This window comes from Lacerta agilis, chromosome 1, assembly GCF_009819535.1.
Source record: "Lacerta agilis isolate rLacAgi1 chromosome 1, rLacAgi1.pri, whole genome shotgun sequence".
In the NCBI taxonomy this organism is placed as follows: domain Eukaryota; kingdom Metazoa; phylum Chordata; class Lepidosauria; order Squamata; family Lacertidae; genus Lacerta; species Lacerta agilis.
The window spans coordinates 40745495-40765307 of NC_046312.1; the positions used below are offsets into that span (position 1 = coordinate 40745495).

The window sequence follows — 19813 nt, forward strand, 5'->3', positions numbered from 1 at the left end:
CTTCCAGTAGCACCTTAGAGACCAACTAAGTTTGTTCTTGGTATGAGCGAAGAGGTGTGCATGCACGCGAAAGCTCATACCAAGAACAAACTTAGTTGGTCTCTAAGGTGCTACTGGAAGGAATTTTTTATTTTATTTTGTTTTGACTATGGCAGACCAACACGGCTACTTACCTGTAATTCAAAGTCCATGACACCTTTGATAAAGGCTGTTCTCCAATTGGAGCGCTCGCAGGCAAGTGTTTCCCAGTTGTCGGTGTTTATACTACATCTTTTTAGATTTGCCTTGAGAGAGTCTTTAAACCTCTTTTGTTGATCACCAGCATTACGCTTTCCATTTTTAAGCTTGCAATCGAGTACAGTAGTTGCTTTGGACGAAGATAAAAAGGCATCTGCACAACATGACCAGTCCAACGAAGTTGATGTTTAAAAATCATTGCTTCGATACTGGTGATCTTTGCTTCTTCCAGTACACTGGCATTAGTTCGCCAGTGATGTGTCAAAAAAAATGTAGTCACCGGTGATTGAATCTTTACAGGAGCTGCAGTTGGCGTTTATAAGTGGTCCATGTTTCACAAGCGTACAATAAAGTTGGTAGTACAATAGCTTTGCAAACAAGCATTTTGATTTCCCTGCGAATGTCCCGGTGTGGATGCGCAAAATAAAATGGAGCTAGCTGGCTATACTGTCCGCGTAAGCTCTGGTCCGTGGGGTCACGAAGAGTCGGACACGACTGAACAAGAACAAGCTTATCGGAGCCGTTTTCCCTGATGGGCTTGCTTTACATATAAGCGAACGTCTGGCAGCCTGAGCAGTCGCTTAGCAGGTCTGTCTTGTCGCGCGACTTAGCCGTCACCGAGAGCGAGCGAGCTTGATTGGTTTAAGTCATGAGGCGTCAGCGGGCAGCGCCGAGGAGCCGTGTCGCTGCGACGTGCGGATCATGCGGCTGAACCTGCTGCGCTCGGAGCGGTGCTCGCGGTCGCTCTTGGCTGAGCCGGGCGCCGGGTTGGCAGCCGCCGCGGCCTCGCTCTTACTCGGCAGAAGCATGGAGGAGAGCGAGGCGGGCGCCGAGCAGGGGAGCTCTCCTCCGCCCGTGAAGAGGCTCCGGCTGTGGACCGGGAAGGGGAAGGCGAAAGGGAAGCGGCCCGGGCCGGCCGAGGAAGGCGAGAAGCGCTACGTGCCGCCTCCGAAGAAGCGCAACCCCGGCGTCAGCTTCAGCGAGAGCCACTTCGCCGAGACCAGCTACTACTTCGAGGGCGGCCTCCGCAAAGTGCGGCCCTACTACTTCGACTTCCAGACCTACTGCAAGGGCCGCTGGGTGGGCGAGAGCCTCCTGCACGTCTTCGGCACCGAGTTCCGCGCCCAGCCCCTCGAGTACTACCGGGCCGCGGCTGAAGCGGGCCGCCTCCGGCTCAACGAGCAGCCCGTGCGGGACCTCGGCATCATCCTCAAGGTGAGGCGGGGACGGAGGGTGGATGTGGCGTCGGGGTCCGAGTGGCGGGCGATGTGGGGAAACGACCCTCCTGCTTGGTACCTGCTCAGTTTGCGGGTGTGGACGTGGCACGTTCGGATGCTCCCCAAACAGGCGATGGCGATGGGGAAGTGGGGGACCACCCACAGGAAAGTAGTATACGTGGATCAGTTACCTTGCTTTCCGTTTTGGAGTTGACTTGCACAATGAAGTGGTAATAATACTAATAATAATTTTATTATTTATATCCCGCCCACCTGGCTGGGTTTCCCCATCCAAGAACAGTTTGCCACCTTGCCTGTAGAACAAGTTGCAGAATCCTACATACATGGTTGATGGCGGGAGGGAGGGGAGTTATAAATAGTGTGGTCAGAAGGAAATGGCATGCAGGTAAACAGTGAAATTTTCCTATTTAAAGTGATGAAAAAATAACTGTGAATCAGCACTGTTAATAAGCTAATTACCACTCTCTGTACTTACCTGCTTATCATTTCCATCTGATCTGACTATATTCAATCCCCCCCCCCCCAAACACACACACTTCAAAGTCATGAATATATTTGCCTGCAACTCTGGACCATCATTTCATGCATCTGACAAAGTGGACTGTAGTCTACATGCAAAAGCCTATACCATAATAAATGTGTTAGTTTGTAAGGTGCCCTAAGATTCTTCATTGTTTTTGCTAATATTCTTACTATTTCATGGGAGCATGTCATGTACATTAATGGCAGAAAGCATTTTTGTTTTAGTTTGTAAATATGTAAATTAGAATTCACTTTGCTCCCTCTGTTGTTGTTGGAACAAGACATCATAGAAATTGACATAATATGAAGGCCTTTACCTGACATAGGATAATGTATTTTGGATACAACAAAATATTTTCAGTGTTTTAGTTAGGATGCAGTCCTAACCATCTCTACTCAGAAGTAAATCATACTGCATTCAGTGGCCTATTCAGAGGCTAGGATTGCAGTCTTAGCTAAGTGCTAGAGGTTGATGGCTGTCATAATAATTATTCTATATAAATTACACTGCTATATGTAATGTTACCCACCTTGCATCCTAGGGGGAGATAAAACCAACAGATAATAATATTCCCTTTTATTATTCTTCCCGTTTTTGTTGTTTTTTAGTAAATGGAGATAATAACCATAATTCTTCACAAACAGGCTATTCTAGGAAGTTTCCTGCTCCTGCTAATGTACAGTAATTGTTTTGCTTTCAGAATAATGACTTCATCCGGAACACTGTACACCGCCATGAACCTCCAGTCACAGCACAGGCTATTGAGTTCCTGGAAGAAAATGATGAGGTTGTGGTTGTAGACAAACCTTCATCCTTGCCTGTCCATCCATGTGGCAGATTTCGGCACAACACTGTCATTTTCATTTTGGGTAAAGAGCACAACCTGAAGGAGTTGCACACTATTCATCGGTTGGATCGCCTGACGTCAGGCGTCCTCATGTTCGCGAAGTCTGCAGAAGTGTCCAAGAGGATCGATGAGCAAGTTCGACAGCGACAGGTGAAGCCCCAAAGGTTTTTGTTCACATTTATAACCCACCCTTCCTCCAAATAACTCGGGGAGACATACAAAGGTGGAGTTATACTCTCCTATTGTCCTCACAGCAACCCTGTAAAGTAGGTTAGAGTGACACCCATTGAGTTTCATGCAGCGTTCAAAATCCACCAGGCACATTTTGCACCTGGCTATAGGCCACTTGCGACCATATAAGATGCCCGGGCACCAAGATGGCACCTGATGTCTCTCCTCCATTTGGAGGTGCATGCCTGGGGATCCTTGAGATTTGACCGTTTTCACACAATAGCAACACATCCTGTAGAATTCTATCTGTTAGATTTTATCAGCACAATCGGAATGAATTTCAGGAACCTAAAAGTCATATTGACTTTAAAGCCGTCTGGCCTCAAAAGGACAACTAGGCATTCCATTTTTGTAACTGTAGCCCTGGTTTAAGGAGTCATTTGGCGCCTAGCTTATATATTTGAGTTTCTAACACTGGGTCCCTTTACCTTTACTCAGATAGGCATAGGTGCTGGTTCAGACCCTTGCCAGATACCATGCAGTGGTCTTTGTAGGGCTTCTGTATTCTAGATCTTAAACAGATTCTTATTTTTGTTTCCTCCACCCCACTTCCCCATACCCCCCCAATAGCTGGAGAAGGAGTATGTGTGCCGTGTACTTGGAGAGTTCCCAGAAAATGAGGTGACATGCGAAGAACCCATCCTGGTTGTCTCTTACAAAGTCGGGGTGTGTCGAGTGGACCCCAAGGGTAAAGTCTGTAAAACGGTCTTCCGGAGGCTCAGCTACAATGGCAAGACTAGTGTGGTGAAGTGTTTTCCTTACACTGGCCGCACCCATCAGATCCGTGTCCATCTCCAGTTTTTGGGACACCCTATTGTTAATGACCCCATTTACAACACTGATGCCTGGGGTCCCAAAAAGGGCAAAGGTGGCCATATTAATAAGACGGATGATGAGCTGCTTCGGGCTTTGGTGGAGGAGCATCTTTCGAAACAGAGCCTGGGTATCCTGGACGTTGCTGAGGAAGATTTGAAGCCCATTGTAGGAGACAGAGTGAAGGAGGCTCTGGGGAATTGTTCTGAGGCTGTACTGGACACCCCTGTAAATGTCAGTTCTGGCACTCATGAGGAAACTGCAGATGGAGAAATGGGCAGGATATCAGCGTGTTCTCAGAATTCTGTTCCTCAGGCAGAGCTGCACAAGACAGAAAGTGGAGAAACTTGCTCAAATGAGTCCTGGGACGAAAAGGACTCTCTCTGTGGAGAATGCAAGATAGTGAGGCCGGACCCATCACCCAAAGATCTAGTGATGTATCTCCATGCTTTGCGCTACAAGGGAGCAGAATTTGAATATTGCTCTAAGATGCCAGCATGGGCACAGGATGACTGGGAAGAGACCTGAGACTTTTAAAGTACTCTGTAAAGACTGTGTGTTAATGTGTGTGTAAAAGAAATGGAAACTTGCATTCACATATTACATGTTTAGATGCACACTGAATTGATCAGTTCATATGTAATGATCCTGGCTTAGTAGATGATTTATTAAGCTGGGAACAAGGGTCAGACCTGCATGCTCCCTGTTCCCTTGTGGTTTCTTTAAACCACAGTTTCCCATTACACCTGAAGTAGGGAACTGTGGGTTTACTACCCAGGACCTGAAATCATGGTTAGTAAACCAACCTTGAACACGTTTTCTGCTTCAGCTATAAGAGTCAACTGTAAGAAACCATGCTCAAAGTGCCAAACAGTATTGGAAGAGGAGAGAACAGTGCCACTTGAAAAAGAAAAAGCTGTGTCCATGTTGATCCATTCTGCCCTAAGTATACAGTTGGGGTGTGTGTGTGTGAAGATGCCTTTAAATAGGCTTCCTTTTTGAGATCTCTTCTCTGTGGCCAGTGACTTCATTGCTAATCCTGGTTCCTTTTCCATGAATGAGCACTCCAAAGATGGGCCAATAACTGCCTTTATATCAAGAGGTGGGTAATGACTGGACGCTGGGCCAATTCTGGTCCATAGTGTATTCAGTTCATGGCTGCCTCTGCCACATTTCCATGTTCTCCTTGCCCAGCACAGAAGCCAAGCAGGTTGTCTGAATAGCTCAGAGTGGCTATCTCTCTGTGTGTAGTCAGCTGGGCTGTGTAGTTTGCATCAGCAACTAGTACTTCAGCTTTCTTCCAAACACAGCTGGACCTTATAGTTGCTGTAACCTTATCCAGCATCAATGGGTCTGTGAAAAGTTGCAGAGAGAGTGCTTTGAAGCAGCAGCTTGGTTTTGGGTTTGTAAATGGATGCGGGTCAGGGGTGTGTGTGAAATGTGGGGAATTGAGCAACAGTAGCCCCTGGCATGCAGCTCTGTAGATGTTGCCCCTAATGGAATGCATCCTTCTGCAGAAAAAACGTTCAGCTCTGTTTTATAAGAAGGAATGTGATGACAGAGCCTTTCAGATAGTTGCAACTACTAATCAAATGTACATCTGTGTAGGGTTGAAGGAGGGTGTTGATATGAGAGAACAGTTTATTCTATTCCTGTCTATGAAACTTTTGAGCCTTCATCCCCTTGGGCTTGAGAGGCAATGGAAATGTCCTCATTGCGTGGGAGGTGGGAATGCTTTGCCTTGTCTAGGACCAAGTGTTCCTCTCCCTCTCTGAGAATAGAGGGCTTTTCCTCGCATTTTCCTAAACACTGTCTGGTTCTTGCTCATGAACTGCAGTCATGATTATCTACCTAAAACGGTAGCAATATATTTTAATATCTAGTGGCCCTATTTTAAGATTTCGGAGCAACCAATATGACAAAAATAAAGGAGGGTCCTATCTAGGTGGCTTCTTTCCTATACAAAGCTTCACTGTAAAATTGTAGAGATTACAAGAAAATAGTTTTACTACTGAACTGCATGTGTACCATGACAGCTTCCAGTGCACCCACAACTCTGCCCACCTACCCACTTCCCTTTGGTGGTCCTGTCATCAGTTTTTCTAGCTTACTGCTGGGTTGAGCAGGAGTTTTGCTATGGTACACCTCGTAAGGTCCAGGTGTCAGCCCTGTTACCATCCTGTGGGGTCTGGAATATGAAACACTATAAATAGTAAAGATGTTATAATTTGGAGTTCACTGGGAGTGCAGTGACTGCAAGTAAACACAATTCTTTGTAAATTTTGCTTCTCCATTATTATTTTTAAAGAAAAAAGTTTTAAATTGCTGTTACTGCGGAGCAACTCATTTAAATATTGAGGACCCCAACCCTGTACTTCAGGCGGCCACTATATATTGCAATAAGCCACATTTTATGTGCCCATGGTAGTCTTTAAAATTGATTTATTCAAGCATGCAGTGCACTTGCACCATTGAGGTAAGTACAGATTGTAAGGTCTGGCTGTCACGGTTTGGCAGGTTTTTCCATGATGCATGTTTCTGTACTCCATGCCCAGTTTTACTGTGGCTGGCTGCCATTCAGCTAATCTGTTCCTGAATGGTTCTGTGTAACCATTCCATTAAATTAACACTGCAAGGAGGCTAATTAAACAGTTACAAAGATAGTTAACCCGAGGAGCAGAATGGCCTTGAGGGAGCCCTTCACCACCTCCTTCATTGCTTTAAAAAATCTCTGTAATGAATAGATCTCATTCTGGCCTCTTCAAAGCATTCATCTGTGATTATAAAATCAGGAGGAACCGAACCGTTTCTAATAAAAGACACACATTAAACTTCTCTTTGTAATTTTTTTGGGCAAGGTCAGTACAGTATGTTTGAAAGTGCCTGCATTATAGCCCCTGCCTATGCTTGTTGAATTTGGATTTTCTTACCTGAAGGAACACAGTACTGTTCAGGGGTGTCAACTTGAATAAAGTATTTTGGGGAAGCAGGTAAGCCATCGATCACAAGATGCAGCACACACACCATTTGAATGGCAATGTCCATCAAGTTGGGGGGTGGGACCCCTCAATTATTTTATTTGGAGGGCTGAAGAGATCTCCAAATCTCTAGGGGCTGAGACCTCTTCAGCCCTCAGGAATTGAATCCTATGGTACTGTCAAAGGTCACATAGACAGTGGCTATATTGTTAGGGGTGTGTGTTTTATAAATTTAAAAGATTTTGCCTCACCTTAACGAAAAGGCTCAATGGGTAACCAAATCAAACATAATTTAGCAATTTGCAGAAATATTCCAACACTTCTTTAAAAAAGCACTAGTTCACCCACACAAGCAATTTGGCAAATTAAAATAAATACAGTAAAACCACAAACTACAATGAGGAAATTTTAAAAGGAGGAAAGTTTAATTAATTTCTGGAAGACCATTAACAAAAGAGGTTGAATTGTGCCTTCCCTAGGAGGGAGTTCAAGGGTCTAGACGCAGTCCCAAAACCCTAGTTTAAGAGTGAAAGCAAACACAACGATGTGAACACTAGGACAAATGTGGCTGAAGAAAAATGAGCATGAATTTCTACAATAGGAAATATTCCTCAGCAGGAGGATTTGACCCATGGGACATCCACTTGCTACTGCATTTTTAAGCATTCTACAGCAGGAACCTAGGAATCTGCCGTAATTCAAGGCAAACATTGGCCTATGCATTTTGGAACTAGGTAGGTAAAAGGTGAAACTGGGAGGCAGTGAAAGATAGGCGTGCCTGGCGTGCTCTGGTCCATGGGGTCACAAAGAGTCGGACACGACTGAATGACTGAACAACAACAACAGGTAAAAGGTAAAAGAACTATCTTGATTTTTTAGATTTAATTTATAACTGACACTGCACTGTTTCAGATACAGTAAGTCTTTCCCAGCCCTAATTGAAATGCCAGGGGCTGAACCTTGAGGCCTTTTGCAAACAAAGCATGTGCTCTGCTCCTGAATTCAGATTATAGGACTACAGAAGCGTTCTGCTTGGATGTGCTTCTACAATTTCCATTGCCCCCCAACCCTACCTTCTGTATTTTCCTGAATTCTGTGCAAGACACACTCACCCATCAAAGTGCACATAGTGGTCGTTTGTGCATGGTGATGAGGAAGTTAGGGTAGACTGGACTACCTACCTATTGGAGAAAACCCACCATCACCCCTTTACAAGGCTTGAGAGAAAGTTTATGGGCACAGCAGGGACAGGCACTGTATATTAGGGAACACTTCCAAGTGATCAAATCAAGGACATCCAACACAGTGCCCTCCAGGTTTGCTGGGATTCAGGGGTGCCAACTTGAATAAAATATTGGGGGGTAAGCTCCACCCACCATTTGAATAGGAATTTCCGTCAACTTTTTGGGGGGGTCTGGCCCCCTCAAATATTTTATTGTGGGGCCAAAGGGAACCTCAGCCCTAGTTGGTTCCTGTGGTGGGATTAGAGTTCCCATGAGGAGAGCTGGAGGTTCGGACTCCCAACCCCTGGGTTAAATGAGGCATCCAAAGTGCCCCCTAGATACTTAATAAAATATTAAAAAGCAGTTGCTATCCTTTCTCTGCAAAGGGTAGTTAGCCTGTTGCAACAAAAACAGCTAAGAGATTTGTGCCACCTAAAGACTTATGGGTGACGTCTCCACCCCCATCGTTCAACCCAGACACTGAGGTCCAGCGCCAAGGGCCTTCTGGCGGTTCCCTCACTGCAAGAAGTGAAGTTACAGGGAACCAGGCAGAGGGCCTTCTTGGTAGTGACACCTGCCCTGTGAAACGCCCTTCTATCAGATGTCAAGCAAATAAACAACTATTTGACATTTAGAAGACATTTGAAGGCAGCCCTGTTTAGGGAAGTTTTTAATGACTGATGTTTAATGTATTGTTAATCTCTTGTTGGAAGTTGCCCAGAGTGGCTGGGGAAACCCAACCAGATTGGGGGGAGGGAGTATAAATAAATTGTTGTTGTTGTCATCGTCATCCAACGCTGGTCATATGCAGCACAGATCTATTGAAATCTGTTGGCAAATTATGTGGGCCCTTGAGTTCAATATGGGACTAACTGTCACCTTGTCTCATTTGTGGGGGGGGGGTGAGCTCTTTTGGGGGGCTAGAATGAAGCTCATTCAACTGTCATCGTGACCTTCACAATTTCAGGGAAAAGCTTCCTAAGGAAGACAGAAAATTGCCTTCATTCACATTCAGAAGTCCCGGGGAAATACAATGATAATGATAATAATTGTATTACTATTGTTGCTATTGTACGGCGGCAGTGAAAGGGTTTTCCATTTTGCTTCTGAACTGAAGTTTCTCGGGAAAAGTCCCCCCCCCCCAAATGAAGCGGTTCATCAAGTAAACCGCACTAGCGGATGAATAAGTCGGAATTCAGATTCTTACACCCAACACACTTGGCTTTGCATTACTGCGTGCCCAGCACATATTAAAGAATTTGTCCGCTTAGTAAATAAAGATCAGAAGCAGCCACGCAGAATTGTTTTACGTTAAATAAAAAACTTCCGACGAGGATGGGATTCGAACCCACGCGTGCAGAGCACAATGGATTAGCAGTCCATCGCCTTAACCACTCGGCCACCTCGTCACAGAAACCTCCACTCTCTCCAAGCCTATAAGGAACTGTTCCAACCGCAAACCTTTCTCTCGCTACCCGCCGGCTTAGATGAATATACCGTCGCCCCTGAGCAATCGCTGTGCTGTGTGCGGTACAACGAATATCCTGAAGAATGACAACAACTCTCCCGGGAAGCCACAGAACGTTTCGTGGGTTCCTGCCATCCCTTTCTCGGCGGTGACTTCGTAGGCCTCATCGCACGGAGGCCGCCATGTTGTACGGAACGAGCTGCCGCGACGCCTATCCTAAACCGCCATTTAGGCCTTGAAGGGAGGTTGGCGGTGGAGGCGCATGCGCACGGTCTGGCGGTCATTTTGAATCCCGCGGAGCCTAACAGGGAGGCGGCAGTTGCAGAAGTCGGGCGCTGTGCCTTCAGTCGCGGGGAGTCCTCACAGGAGGCAGGTGTGCGGCAGGTGACTGGACCCGGGAAGGTGAGCGGGGAACGAGGGCGTCGCGCCAGAAGCGTCGGCGTGAAGGGAAAGGAGCGAGGCTTAGTCCGGCAAGTGGGGGGAAGGCCGTTCGAAGCCTCCCCAAATCTCCTTCCTCGCGTGACTCTGGACTCCCTCGCCCTCCTGCTCTCCACCACCGCCGAAGTTGCTTTAACCCTGGTTTCTTTTTCTTTTAAAAAATATTTAATTTTCATATTTTGAAATTTACAACCAACCAAAATAAAAAGAGAATTCCACAGATTTTCCTGGACTTTCTCTCCTACCTTTTCAAAACAAATTAAAATAAAAAATTCCTTCCAGTAGCATCTTAGAGACCAACTAAGTTTGTTCTTGGTATGAGCTTTCGTGTGCATGCACACTTCTTCAGATACCAAGAACAAACTTAGTTGGTCTCTAAGGTGCTACTGGAAGGAATTTTTTATTTTGTTTTGACTATGGCAGACCAACACGGCTACCTACCTGTATCTCTCCTCCCCTTTGTGTATGTTAACTTCTTTCCTCCTGCATCTTCTCTATTAATCCAAATATATTCAATCTCCATGACAACCGTTAATCTACAAGTCTCATTCCAATCCTACTAATATTTCTAATTGTTTGCAATGATTTTTAAGGTAAATTATATATTTTCCTTATTCCTTATTACATTTTTTGGCCTTCCTGGTTTCTAATTCTTCCGGTCATTTTTGCTGCTTCGGCATAATCCATCGGTTTAATCTGCCACTCTCTTCTCTGGTAGGGACTTTGTCTTCTTTCCATCTCTGGGCTAACAACATCCGAGCAGCTTTCCTCTTAATTTCTTTCCCACCTTGCTCCATTTCTAGCGTGCGACATTGACGTAAGAGGTTCTTACTTCCGAGTAAACAGTGCACTTCGGGGCAACCTCGAGTTAGCGCATTTCTGCTGCCGCCTCGTTGGAAGTAAGGAAAAGGCAAGCGAGGTAATATTTTATATAGCGCTGCCTCTTGCTTGCTAGACTTAGGCTGGAGCCCTGGAGGCCCACTTTCCTGGGAGTAAGCCCCCTTGCTTTTGAGTAGACATTTATAGGAGTGTGCTGCTAAAGGCCCAGTTTAAAGAGTCATTTGTGATAATTGAATTACATCGTGGTGGTGTTTTTCTCCTGTGAAGAAAAGGAATACTTTCAAACTAACTCACCTGATCCTGGGGTGGGGTGGGGAAACTAAATGATAGCAGAAACTGGAGAAGTTTACCGGAAAGATGACCACTGGCTTAAGATTTTATGTTGTGAACCATGGTATAGGCAGTATGTAGTAATAATAATAATAATTTTTATTATTTATACCCCGCCCATCCGGCTGGGTTTCCCCAGCCACTCTGGGCAGCTTCCAACAAACTATTAAAAATACAATAAAACAGGGGTAGGCAACCTAAGGCCCGTGGGCCGGATGTGGCCCAATCGCCTTCTCAATCCGGCCCACAGACGGTCCGGGAATCAGCATGTTTTTACATGAGTAGAACGTGTCCTTTTATTTAAAATGTCCTTTTATTTAAAATGTTTCTCTGGGTTATTTGTGGGGCCTGCCTGGTGTTTTTACATGAGTAGAATGTGTGCTTTTATTTAAAAGCATCTCTGGGTTATTTGTGGGGCATAGGAATTCGTTCATCCCCCCCCCCCCAAAAAAAAAATATAGTCCGGCCCACCACATGGTCTGAGGGACGGTGGACCGGCCCATGGCTGAAAAAGGTTGTTGACCTCTGCAATAAAACATCAAACATTAACTTCCCTAAACAGGGCTGCCTTCAGATGTCTTCTAAAAGTCAGATAGTTGTTTCTTTAAATACAAATTCAATAGATAGATAGATAGATAGATAGATAGGGAGAGGGGGGCATTTCTGCAGTCCTGTGAAGTTAAGTGGGTGGCATTGGAAGTTATGGAATAGCCTCTCCAGAGAGACTCACCTGGGATCTTCTTTATGGTCTTTTCCCACCTGTTGAAGACCATTTTATTCACTCACACCTTATGAATTTGTGTTTTAAAACCAATCTTAGTCTTTCAATATTTAAATGTGATTTTAACTAAACTATACACTTTTTGCTCTTTCAGTGTGATTTTTATTATGGCATGCAAATTGTGTTATTCTGTTGTAGAAGGAACATCTTACTGTTTTTATTGGGTTCTTTTTTAAATTACTGTATTTTTTAGGTTTAATAATTTATAATGTATGGTTCTGCTTTATAAGCTGTCTAGCGAGTTTTACTGATGGTAGCCAAATACTGTAGTGTCCATCACTTTTCATTTAATTTTGTCTCAAAGAACACCTGTGGCAGCTTGTTGTACTGTACTTTCACACAGAGTTTTTAAGACTAATTTTGCACTTGTTGTAGGAGACCAGTCTTCCAAAATGGACAAGATTTATTCCGAAATGAGTGATGAAAAGTAAGTTGTGCTTTCAGTGCATGCCTTTTCTATGATGGCAATTTGTTGTTTTTTATTTGCTGATTGTTACGTCTCTATCAGCTGGTGGCCTTTGAGATTACTGAATGTGTGTGCTTTGTATTTGAGTAATGACTGTTTACTTTCATAAAAGTTCTGAAATTTTAAACCTCTATATTTTACTTTTCAAAAAGTTTTGTGCTTTTCACTGTAAACAATTTTGCATAAGGTGTGTTGAGGATTGAGGTTTTGGCTTTCAGAGTTTTCCTTTTTCTTTTTTAGTGACTTCACAGAGGGCAGAAAGAAAAGAAGAATTTCCTCAGTAAGTGTAACGTTGAATAAGACCTAGATAGATTTTCTTTTAGAAGTAGATCGTAGTAATCCTGACTTCACTCATTTGTACAGAGAGAAATTAGTTCATTGGTCTTATCCTCCTGTTAATGATTTTGTATTTGTTATACTAATGATTATAGTTGGCCTGATTACGTCCTACATTTTGTCATTTTATTGTGTAACCACCTGATGAACAATGGAAAATAAATGCATAAAATAAATAAAATGAAAATAAATGCAATGCAAAACCTTTGCAATTTTCTATGTATTACCCACTTTATTCCTGTCCTAGGGATAACTCTATTCCTGCCCCGCAGCTACATACATACATACCGGTAATTTTATTTGTGTGCCACATTTTCTGGAGTTAAAACCATGCTCAAGGTGGCTTACAACATGAAAAAATATAATTACAAATATAACAAAAGTAGTCATAAACAATAAAACATCAAAAGGTATACAACCAAATTGAAACCAATTCTGCATAAATCATAACATCCAACATAAAGATACAAAAAATTAATAACAGCAACAGCCCTGCTTTCAAAACTGTCCTCCGCCGCCGTCCCCGTCCCCCCCCCCAAAAAATAGCGTAGCAGCTGGAGTCAATCAGGGCCACACTCTCCTAGGCCAGGCCTGCAAGGCAGGGAGCAGGACTTCCCAGACTCAAAGAATGTATCATAATAAAAGTCTGAATATTCTTTTCAGCAATCAAGACTCTAAACATTACATATATATTGTGCCTCTTTCTGTAATGGTGGCAAAAGAGAGAGAGCTAATTTTCTGACTCTAAATGTACTCTGCTCTTATAGAGGTTCATGATCTAAAACTGCATTTTGTGACAATTCTGTCAATAATTGGCTAAAACATATTTTTAAAACAATATTTTAAGCTGTCATATTAACCTATATTTTAATACATATGCCAAGTTTCCTACTTTCTGAGTTATCATGCAAAGTGAAACTTCTAGAACAATCTGTAGACTGAATCTTAAGCCATTTGTGCATAGGGAAGGTGGAAAGCCTCAGCCAGATTTTATAGAAATTGTTGCTACTGCAGCTCTGCAGACAAAAATGCAAGCAACTGTTTAGTTCCAAGTGTCTTGCAGTGTTATCTATGGATATAATACTACAACAGTGTATGAAGTTCATTTCCATACATGAAAATGTTTCTTTGGATTGCAGACATAGCAAATACATTTGATAATTTTCTTTAGGACAGTTACATTCGTCTTTTCAGTTAGAGTGTGTTCATCTGCCTTTGACTTGAAATACCGTATTCAGACTGCCAGTCTTGGTTATTAAAAATTACAAGGATAGTAAGGAATGAATTACTATCCTGAGTGACATTACTATCCTAATGCTTTAAGTGCATTAGTGCATTCCTGAAAGGTTTTATCTTTGGGATATATGCATACTACTATTTTGAACAGCAGAAGTTGTTCCACAAACTCTGTTTACTGTGTAATATGCAATGTTGCTTTAAGAAATAGTTTTGTAGCTGCTTCAGAAATTGTTTTCTCAATGATGCCTATTTCCTTTGTAGATTTTAAAAGCTCCCCCATCCCCTCTCCGTGACTTAGGGAGTGGAAATGAATTAACTCAGGTAGGCATTACATTACATACAAGTGAGGCCATCTTCAAATGTGTGTCAGTGTCTGTAACCCACTACTGGTTAATTTTTTTAAAAGATGTCTATATTTTTAAAAGTGTATAACTTCTTGACATATTTGTTTTGAAGTAGCCTTAAGTTAGTGGGTGAAATTCACTGCTGCCATCCCACTTGCGGAGCAGCTTTCAATGCAGTGGAGTAGCCTGGTAATGTAATGTTGGGGAACCTCTGGTCTGCATGCCTAATTAAGCCTGGTAGGGGTTCTAATTTGGCCCATAAGGCCGTTTTCTCCAAGCCCAGCCTGCCGGTGCTACATCTGACATCATATTACTATCTTCTCGGTAGTGGTGCCTGCCCTGTGGAACACCCCCCCCCCAATCAGATGTCAAAGAGTTAAACAACTACCTGACATTTAGAAGACATCTGAAGGCAGCCCTGTTTAGGGAAGTTGTTAATGTGTGACATTTTAATGTATTTTTAATCTTTGTTGGAAGCCGCCCAGAGTGGCTGTGAAAATCTAGCCAGATGGGTGGGGTACAAATAAATTATTATTATTATTATTATTATTATTATTAGCCAGTGCAAGAGCCGTCTATCAGTTGATTGGCGTCAATTAATACAGTTTGATTTCATTTCCAGTGGGCAAAAGAAAATGGCATGTGATTGAATCAAAATGGCTCACGGGTTGGAGGAGGTTTCTTCCACTTCCCCATTCCTGCTACAGCTCCTTAAATCTGGTGTACGGGGTTCGCTTCTCCACTCCTCCATATGCAGCTGCTGGGTGACCTTGGGCTAGTCACACTTCTCTGAAGTCTCTCAGCCCCAATCACCTCACAGAGTGTTTGTTGTGGGGGAGGAAGGGAAAGGAGAATGTTAGCCGCTTTGAGACTCCTTCGGGTAGTGATAAAGCGGGATATCAAATCCAAACTCTTCTTCTTAAATCTGCTTGGGAAACCTTTCAAAGCAGCATGAAAAATGTGTGGATGTGTTGCAATGGGACCAAGGAATCAGAGAAAATTGCCTCCCTTCATTTTACATCAGCAGATTGCTCCGCTGCATCAAAAGCATTGGATTTCACCCAACAGGTTAATTTGCATGTATGGGTGCAATCCAAACTGTCTATGCTGGACTGGATTGAACAAATACTTGCAGAGCTTCTTCTGCCACTGGGTGATTTGAAAACCAGCTCCATGAGTTGGCTGTGCAATACATTGGATATTTAGCATGTTTGCAACTTTAATGTGTTCAGGTACCATAGATATGTAAGTCTGTTCCTAAAGGTTCATTTTCAATAATAACACTTAATATCAGATATCCTGGTTGAAAGCTTTCATTTAAAAGTTGCTGCCTATGCATGTAATTTCTGTTGCATATTCAGGATGGCAATGTTGAAAAACGTCAGAGAAACTCCAGGCGTGTCAGTTTTGCAGCTACTATCAGGTAAGCTTATTCTTAAGGTAGCAAATCTATAAAACTGGTCTTGAATGCAAACAGCCCCATACTCCACTTTAAAAAGCAATAGATCGTTATCAGCTGTATATATTCTCTCTTAGATTGATGGGTGAAATGTTTGTTAAAGCAAGATTGAAAAATATCAATTTAGCTGCTCTTTACTTAATGAAAATGGGGTATGGGGTATTTAACAATCCCAGCATACTGTTCTGACGGTCCTAAACAGTATGCATTATTTAGGGTTTTTTTATTGGGTTGTTGTTGTATTTTGATTTTATGTATGTGATCCTTTATGTGAACTGCCCTGAGACCTTTGGGTATAAGGCGGTATAGAAATAAAATAAATAAATAATATGGATGTTTATTTTCTTTACAGCAAATATTTCCAAGTTAGTAAAATTGTAATTCCTTTTATGTGTGTATTTTAGCATCTTCCCATCAGATCCTCCAACCACCGAGGTATCAGACCATACCGGTGAGAACTTTTGTTCATTGTTGTTTTGGGATTATAGAGCCTTATTACATTCACCAATATCAATGCTGATGTTTCTTTCATGATGTTTTTTGTTTAATTTTAGGAACAGCAACAGTGAAGGACCAAGACACATTTAATCAGTAAGCTTGAAATGAATTGCCTAATTGAACAGATTTCTCAGTTTTAAAGTACAGTGGTACCTTGGTTTAAGAACAGCTTAGTTTATGAACAACTTGGATTAAGAACGATGCAGACCTGGAAGTAGGTGTTTTGGTTTGTGAACTTTGCCTTAGAATAAGAACATGTTTCACTTCCTGTTGAGTGTGTTCCATTTGTAAATTGAGTCCCCTGCTGGTATGGGAAAGTACGCCTTGGTTTAAGAACACTTTGGTTTAAGAACAGACTTCTGGAACGGATTAAGTTCGTAAACCAAGGTACCACTGTCATCTGAGACCTGATTTCCAGTCATATAATACTTCTACCAATGTTGACTGCTTAATGCAGTGTTTCCTGTAGTAAATGTGAAATCATTTTTCATAAACTGAAATTCCACCTGAAAGTGTTTGTTCCTAGAGTGTGCAAGATGGCAATAGTCAGCCTCCTCTGAGGGCATAAATTCTACCTCTGGAGTGATTGGGCTATTCAGTCTATTGCTTTCTCATGGCATGCTGGTATATTCCAATAGACAATGTGGGAATGATTGACTTGTGTCGGGATAACCAGTTGCTGGGATAACCAGTCGTCTGAGAGCCTGCTCCGGCTGGTTATGAAGGTTCTTGAAGGTCGTGAGGAGTTTTAGGAGTTGCAGAAGGTCTGAAGAGGATAGGATAGGCAGCAAGAAGCAAAGCAAAAGGTGTGGCCGATGAAGCAGAAGGAGGCCAAATAAATGAGACTGCAGTCGGTGGTTTCAAGTGCACTCAATGCGAGCGAGCTCTCCGTCTCTCTGTCGCTCTGCTCGTACTCGTCGCCGAGCTAACAGAGGCAGGGCTATTTATTGGCAAATTATACAGCATCATCAAATAAGCATCAACCAATAACAGCATTGCAATAATGAGTGTTTCCGGGTGGGAAACCAGCCTTGCGACCGTTACCAGGAGGCTTCCTGGCGCGCTTTCGGGGAGGCGCGGAGGGATCCAGGCTCCAATTTCCGCCCGGATTTTCTTTCCTTCTGCGCAGTAGCGCGGAAGGATTAGCAAAGCAGCTATCGCGCGGGAAAACCCTAAAACGTATTCCCACAGACTTGATGAAGGGATCTACTGCATAGGAAACTTTATTACATGCCTTTAGAGCTGGAAGAGTGATTTCACTGATAAATACATTTGTAATTGATTTTAATGGTGGGTTGGTTTTAAATTAAAGTGCATGTAACAAGGCCATAGTATAATAGAAGTAGAGGTATCATTCCAGCAGTTATAGTTCACTTAATGGCTAGTTTTCCTGTTGAGATAATCTTTGATATAAATTAAATCAAGTAATGATTTATTGTTACTGCCTTTTTAAGGAATGCAGAACTGGAAGTTGACCTGTGTAATATCACTGGTACGTATAAAGCAACAATTACCTTTAAATATCCACTTCTTTTTGATAATGTGTTAAAATTTTGTATGATATGGTTTTGTAAATATATTTGCTACTAGAAAGTGACATAGGTCCAGTCGCGAACGACTCTGGGGTTGCGGCGCTCATTTTTGGCCGAGGGAGCCGGCGTACAGCTTCCGGGTCATGTGGCCAACATGACTAAGCCGCTTCTGGCGAACCAGAGCAATGCACGAAAACACTGTTTACCTCCCGCTGGAGCGGTACCTATTTATCTACTTGCACTTTGACATGCTTTTGAATTGCTAGGTTGGCAGGAGCAGGAACCGAGCAACGGGAGCTCACCCCGTTGGCAGACGTGAAGTATCGGGGAGGGGGGCCTTAGGGCTAACCTTTTCCAGATCATGATCAATCCTCCAAGGGCCAAAGTGAAAATGGCCAATTATTACTTTGCCCAAAGTTTCTGTGATCTCTTTCATCAGTAAAATAAATTGCTTCTTTTAAAAAAATGTACGGATTTAGGGGGCTCTGAGGGTTAGGCCAAAAAAAAAGTTTGAATTTGCAGCATGGGAACAATCGGTTCTTTTAAAAAATGGACAAACCTTGATGGAGGCACACATAAGATCTCTTGGTCACTCCAGTCTGGAGTCTGATAGAATAATTGTGGCAGTTATGGCTCCTATGACCTGGCAACCCCCAGGTGGCAAGAAAAGCCAGGAAGCATGGTAGGCCTGAAATTCATGCATTAATTTGAACTAACCAGCCAATACTTTGACTTCAGAATGTCTGTTGCGTAAATAAACAAATTTTTGATTTTTTTTTCCTTCTCAAAAGGGATGAACACCTTACTTCATGCTCCCATCAGGAAACCTTTGCAACAACTGGAGGTAAAAAAAATGCATTTATTCCTCTAACATAATACTTTAAATCTAAGGTGTATATTTGTGTACATTATAATCTAATAGTTAAAAGATACAACTATCAGAACCAGCCACACAAACACACACACACACACACTCTGTATAAATACGATACACACACACCTGTCAGCTTGAAGACAGGTTGCCACCTGGGTTGCTCATTGGCTTAATAGTAATGTCATAGGATCCTATTTAAATGGGCTATGTACACAGTACAATCATACCTCGTGTTGCGTACGCTCCGTGTTGCGTCCGTTCGAGTTATGCACCTCCACGACCCGAAAGCCCTCCACGGTGTGCGCAGGTGCGCAGAAGTGCAAAAACCCGCAAACTTCCAGGTTTTTTCTTTTTTTGTTCATTCATGTTACGTACGCCTGGGTTACATGGCGTGACCTGGAACGGATCGCGTACCTAACATGGGGTACCACTGTAAGGAGTTTCTAATCCATATGTCTTCCATTCTAATCAAGACCAGGTTAAGGTGGTTGAGGGTCCTGGTGTAGTTCCTAACATTGTAATGACTTGCACTGAAGATTTAACTGGTAAGGTTGTGCTTACAGTGTAAAATTCTGTATACAGTCATACCTCTGGATACGTTCGCTGCGGGTTGCGTTCATCACGGAATACGAATGTGCCGAACCCTGAAGTACTGGAACGGGTTACTTTCAGGTTCGGCAATTCGCGCATGCACAGAAGCGCGTCACGCACATGCACAAATGTGACGCTTCATGATACGTTCTGCTCATGATGTGAACGGGTCTCCGGAACGGATCCCGTTCACATCCAGAGGTTACCACTGTACTCGCTTTCATCAATCAGATGTTCTTGGGCCTGCCCACCCCCCATGTTGTTCAACTACAACTTCAATGATGTCATGGTGGCTGAGGTTGATGGGCCTTCTGGTCTAACATCTGGTGGACACCAGATTGGCAAAGACTGCTGTCAACAAAATAAAGAGCAACACACTTTCCTACTTTCCTAATTTACTTTAGAGGACCTGGTTCCTCCCTGCCCCCAATCTCTGCATTGTTTGTTTAACTAGTCAGTAGTGTAAGCTGGCCTTACCATTTTGGTATCTGTGAAAGTTAGGTTAAATGTGCTTAGCAGTTAAGTAT

General features: G+C 43.1%; 2 protein-coding genes and 1 non-coding gene across 3 annotated transcripts in view; 2 read left to right on the top strand and 1 right to left on the bottom strand.

Moving 5' to 3' along the window:
- The first annotated feature begins 1006 nt into the window (after nt 1-1006).
- On the top strand, nt 1007-4798 carry RPUSD2 (RNA pseudouridine synthase domain containing 2). Its single transcript, XM_033145328.1, has 3 exons — nt 1007-1452; nt 2699-2995; nt 3647-4798. The coding sequence occupies exons 1-3, from the start codon at nt 1045-1047 to the stop codon at nt 4415-4417; spliced, it is 1476 nt and encodes a 491-aa protein (XP_033001219.1). The 5' UTR covers nt 1007-1044; the 3' UTR covers nt 4418-4798.
- A 4619-nt stretch (nt 4799-9417) lies between these two features.
- TRNAS-GCU lies at nt 9418-9499 on the bottom strand. The gene has a single exon. It is a non-coding gene; the product is annotated as a tRNA-Ser (tRNA).
- Nucleotides 9500-9850: 351 nt separating this feature from the next.
- The window catches only part of KNL1 (kinetochore scaffold 1), a 28456-nt gene continuing 18493 nt past the window's right edge, over nt 9851-19813 (top strand). The window contains exons 1-10 of the mRNA XM_033174372.1: nt 9851-9960; nt 12252-12265; nt 12313-12374; nt 12654-12693; nt 14250-14309; nt 15694-15755; nt 16196-16281; nt 16346-16382; nt 17744-17781; nt 18613-18665. Coding sequence (XP_033030263.1) covers nt 12340-12374; nt 12654-12693; nt 14250-14309; nt 15694-15755; nt 16196-16281; nt 16346-16382; nt 17744-17781; nt 18613-18665 — 411 coding nt within the window. The 5' untranslated portion in view covers nt 9851-9960; nt 12252-12265; nt 12313-12339. The remainder of the gene's footprint in view (nt 9961-12251; nt 12266-12312; nt 12375-12653; nt 12694-14249; nt 14310-15693; nt 15756-16195; nt 16282-16345; nt 16383-17743; nt 17782-18612; nt 18666-19813) is intronic.